This window comes from Hordeum vulgare, chromosome 6H (assembly GCF_904849725.1).
Source record: "Hordeum vulgare subsp. vulgare chromosome 6H, MorexV3_pseudomolecules_assembly, whole genome shotgun sequence".
In the NCBI taxonomy this organism is placed as follows: domain Eukaryota; kingdom Viridiplantae; phylum Streptophyta; class Magnoliopsida; order Poales; family Poaceae; genus Hordeum; species Hordeum vulgare.
The window spans coordinates 528,108,324-528,111,789 of NC_058523.1; the positions used below are offsets into that span (position 1 = coordinate 528,108,324).

The 3,466-nt window shown below is 63.6% G+C and overlaps 1 protein-coding gene across 1 annotated transcript; it reads left to right on the forward strand.

Moving 5' to 3' along the window:
* The first annotated feature begins 247 nt into the window (after positions 1-247).
* Positions 248-3,089, forward strand: LOC123401844 (subtilisin-like protease SBT1.4). The gene has a single exon (XM_045095699.1). It carries the CDS (start codon positions 368-370, stop codon positions 2,840-2,842), a length of 2,475 nt encoding a protein of 824 aa, XP_044951634.1. The 5' UTR covers positions 248-367; the 3' UTR covers positions 2,843-3,089.
* Positions 3,090-3,466: the final 377 nt, after the last annotated feature.

Consider the following 3,466-nt stretch of genomic DNA (forward strand, 5'->3'; position numbering starts at 1 on the left):
CAGCCAGCGACACGGAAGGAGGGGTCATGCATGTATTTTTCTGATGTAGGACAAAATGTTTTGAGAAAGAAGATGTGTGACGTGGGATAAGGGTTCAGGTGACTTCGAAAGGCTTAATGTGACGATCTATGCCACACCGGCCGATCGCTAGCTCCGGTCCGCCGGCGCTTATCACTCCCCATGGAAATAGGTACTCCAAAGTAGAAAAACACTCTACCAGTCATTACGCCCGCTAGGAAAACAATATAGAGCAGAGTAGCACGCGAGTGCAAAAGTACAAAACAAAATACGTCCGTTCTCGTATACAGCAGATGGAGCACGAGCACCACCTCCATCTCTCACCGTCTCCATGTGCAACTGACATGCCATGCCATGCCATGCCGTCTGCGTAGTGCCACCCGTAACCCGTGGCGTCCGGCGCTGCTCAGCTGACCCGCCTGCCTATTCGCGTCCCCTACCCGAACTCCACTGCGCGGAGGCATCGGCACTGTATCGAGCCATGGAGCTGACCAGGCCCCTGTGCCTACTGCTCGCCGTCATCGGCGCGGCAACGGCGGCCATGGCCACGGCGGAGGAGATCCAGACGGAGCGCGTGTCCTCCTACATCGTGCACGTCGCGCCGGCGCACGCGCCCCGGCTGCCGCGGCGCGGCCTGCTGGCCACCCGGCCGTACGCGGCCTTCCTGCTCAACCGCATCCCGTTGGAGATGTGCCGCCCGGCGCCGCGGGTGCTCTACTCCTACGGGCACGCCGCCACGGGCTTCGCGGCGCGGCTCACGGCCCGCCAGGCCGCGCGCCTCGCGTCCTCGGGCTCCGTGCTCGCCGTCGTGCCCGACGAGCTACAGGAGCTGCACACCACCCTGACGCCGTCCTTCCTCCGGCTCTCGGAGTCGTCCGGGCTGCTCCCGGCGTCCGGCGGCGCCTCCGACGTCGTCATCGGCGTCATCGACACCGGCGTGTACCCGGAGGGGCGCAAGTCCTTCGCTGCGGACCGGTCGCTGCCGCCGCCGCCCCGCAGGTTCCGCGGCGGCTGCGTGTCGACTCCGGAGTTCAACGCCTCCGCGTACTGCAACGGCAAGCTCGTCGGCGCCAAGTTCTTCCGAAAGGGGCACGATGCTGTGCTGCGGGGTCGCCGTGAGGTCGGCGAGACGGAGTCCATGTCGCCGCTCGACACGGAAGGCCACGGCACGCACGTCGCCTCCACCGCTGCCGGCTCTGCCGTGCTGGACGCGTCCTTGTATGGCTACGGCGAAGGAAGAGCCGTCGGCGCGGCGCCGAGCGCGCGCATCGCCGTGTACAAGGCGTGCTGGAAAGGCTGCGCGAGCTCCGACGTCCTTGCCGCCTTCGACCAGGCCATCGCTGACGGCGTCGACGTCATTTCTGCTTCGCTCGGCACCATGAAGGCTCGCAAGTTCTACAAAGACACCACCGCCGTGGGCGCGTTCCACGCTGTTAGCAAGGGCATCGTCGTCGCAGTCTCCGCGGGAAACTCCGGCCCCGGCGAATCCACCGTCGTCAACGTCGCGCCGTGGTTCTTGACTGTCGCCGCGTCCACCATCAACCGCCAATTCCCGGCGGATGTCGTTCTCGGCAACGGCGAGACCTTCATAGGCACCTCGCTGTACGCCGGCAAACCGCTTGGGGCGACAAAGCTACCATTGGTGTACGGCGGAGACGCGGGCTCAAACATCTGTGAAGCCGGGAAGCTCAATCCCACCATGGTTGCCGGGAAGATTGTTTTGTGCGACCCCGGAGTGAACGGGCGGACAGAGAAAGGATTTGCCGTTAAACTCGCCGGTGGCGCCGGAGCAGTCCTCGGCAGCGACGAAGCACAGGGCGAGCAGGCCAGAACCAGCGCCCATGTCATCCCCGTCAGTGCCGTCACATTTTCCGCCGCCGAGAAGATAAAGAAGTACTTGCGCACGCAAGCATCCCCCGTCGCGACCATGGTGTTCCACGGCACGGTCGTCGGACGGTCGCCCCCTTCGCCAAGAATGGCATCCTTCTCCAGCCGCGGCCCGAGTCGTCTCGTCCCGGAGATCCTCAAGCCGGACGTCACGGCCCCCGGCGTGGACATACTCGCCGCTTGGGCAGGCGTCACCTCGCCCTCGCTGCTCGACGGCGACTCGAGGCGCGTGCCGTACAACATCATGTCGGGCACCTCGATATCGTGCCCACAGGTGAGCGGCATCGCCGCGCTGCTCCGGCAGGCGAGGCCGGAGTGGAGCCCGGCGGCGATCAAGTCCGCCCTGATGACCACCGCGTATAACGTGGACAGCGCCGGCGCCGTCATTGGGGACATGTCCACCGGCAAGGCGTCTACGCCGTTCGCGCGCGGGGCAGGCCACGTGGACCCCAACCGCGCCGCCGATCCAGGCCTGGTGTACGACGCCGGCACGGAGGACTACATCGCCTTCCTCTGCGCGCTCGGCTACAGCGCCGAGCAAATGGCCGTGTTCAGCCCGGCGACCAACTGCTCGACGCGCGCCGGCACCGGTGCCGTTGGGGACCTCAACTACCCGGCCTTCTCGGCGGTGTTCGGCCCGGAGAAACGCGCGGTGACGCAACGCCGCGTCGTGCGGAACGTCGGCGGGAACGCCAGGGCGACGTACAGGGCCAAGATCACCAGCCCCGCCGGCGTGCACGTGACGGTGAAGCCGCAGAAGCTGCAGTTCAGCGCGACGCAGGGGACGCAGGAGTACGCGATCACCTTCGCCCCACGAATGTTTGGGAACGTCACGGAGAAGCACACGTTCGGGTCGATCGAGTGGAGCGACGGCGAGCACTCGGTGACGAGCCCCATCGCCGTCACCTGGCCGGCGAGCCAGGTTGCCGACATGTGATCGATCGATGTGGTTTAGGCATCTTTAGCAGATGATGATGACAAAATAAAAATAAAAGTATTCGGCCTTATACCAGACATGCCTGCATGTGATGCCTGGTGTTTGGTGATCTCTCTTTTACGTGTGTTGGTCGGGTAGTCTGTAATGGTTCGTGTGGCTGCTTCATTTTAATATAAAATGGGGCAGGGGAGCAACCCCTTTCTTTAAAAAATAAAATAAAAATAAAAGTAGGCGTCTTTGGAGAGCTCGTCCCGTTGGAGCAGTTCACGTGGATGGCATTGAAGTGGCGATGCATGCAGCGCGTCGTCTCGTCGCCATCCATGGCCTCCTGTCGCCATCCATCGTAGCGCCGCTCGCCGTCGCTGCTCGTCGGCGCCGGCAGGCTCCGTTTGCCGGCTCATGGTTGCAGCATCATGCTCCGCGTGGTCCGTCCTTTGCAGCAAAGCAAAACGCGTCGTCGGTCCTAGCAAATCGTCGCTGAGGCTCCAAGATTGGATGCCAGGGCAGCGCCCTGCCGTAGCCGTTGTTGAAGATAGATGCAGCAATGGTGGGTGCCGGTTCCAGCATCCAGACAGCACGGTTGCAGCATCCTCGTCGGTTAGGTGGTCACCAATGGAAAAACTT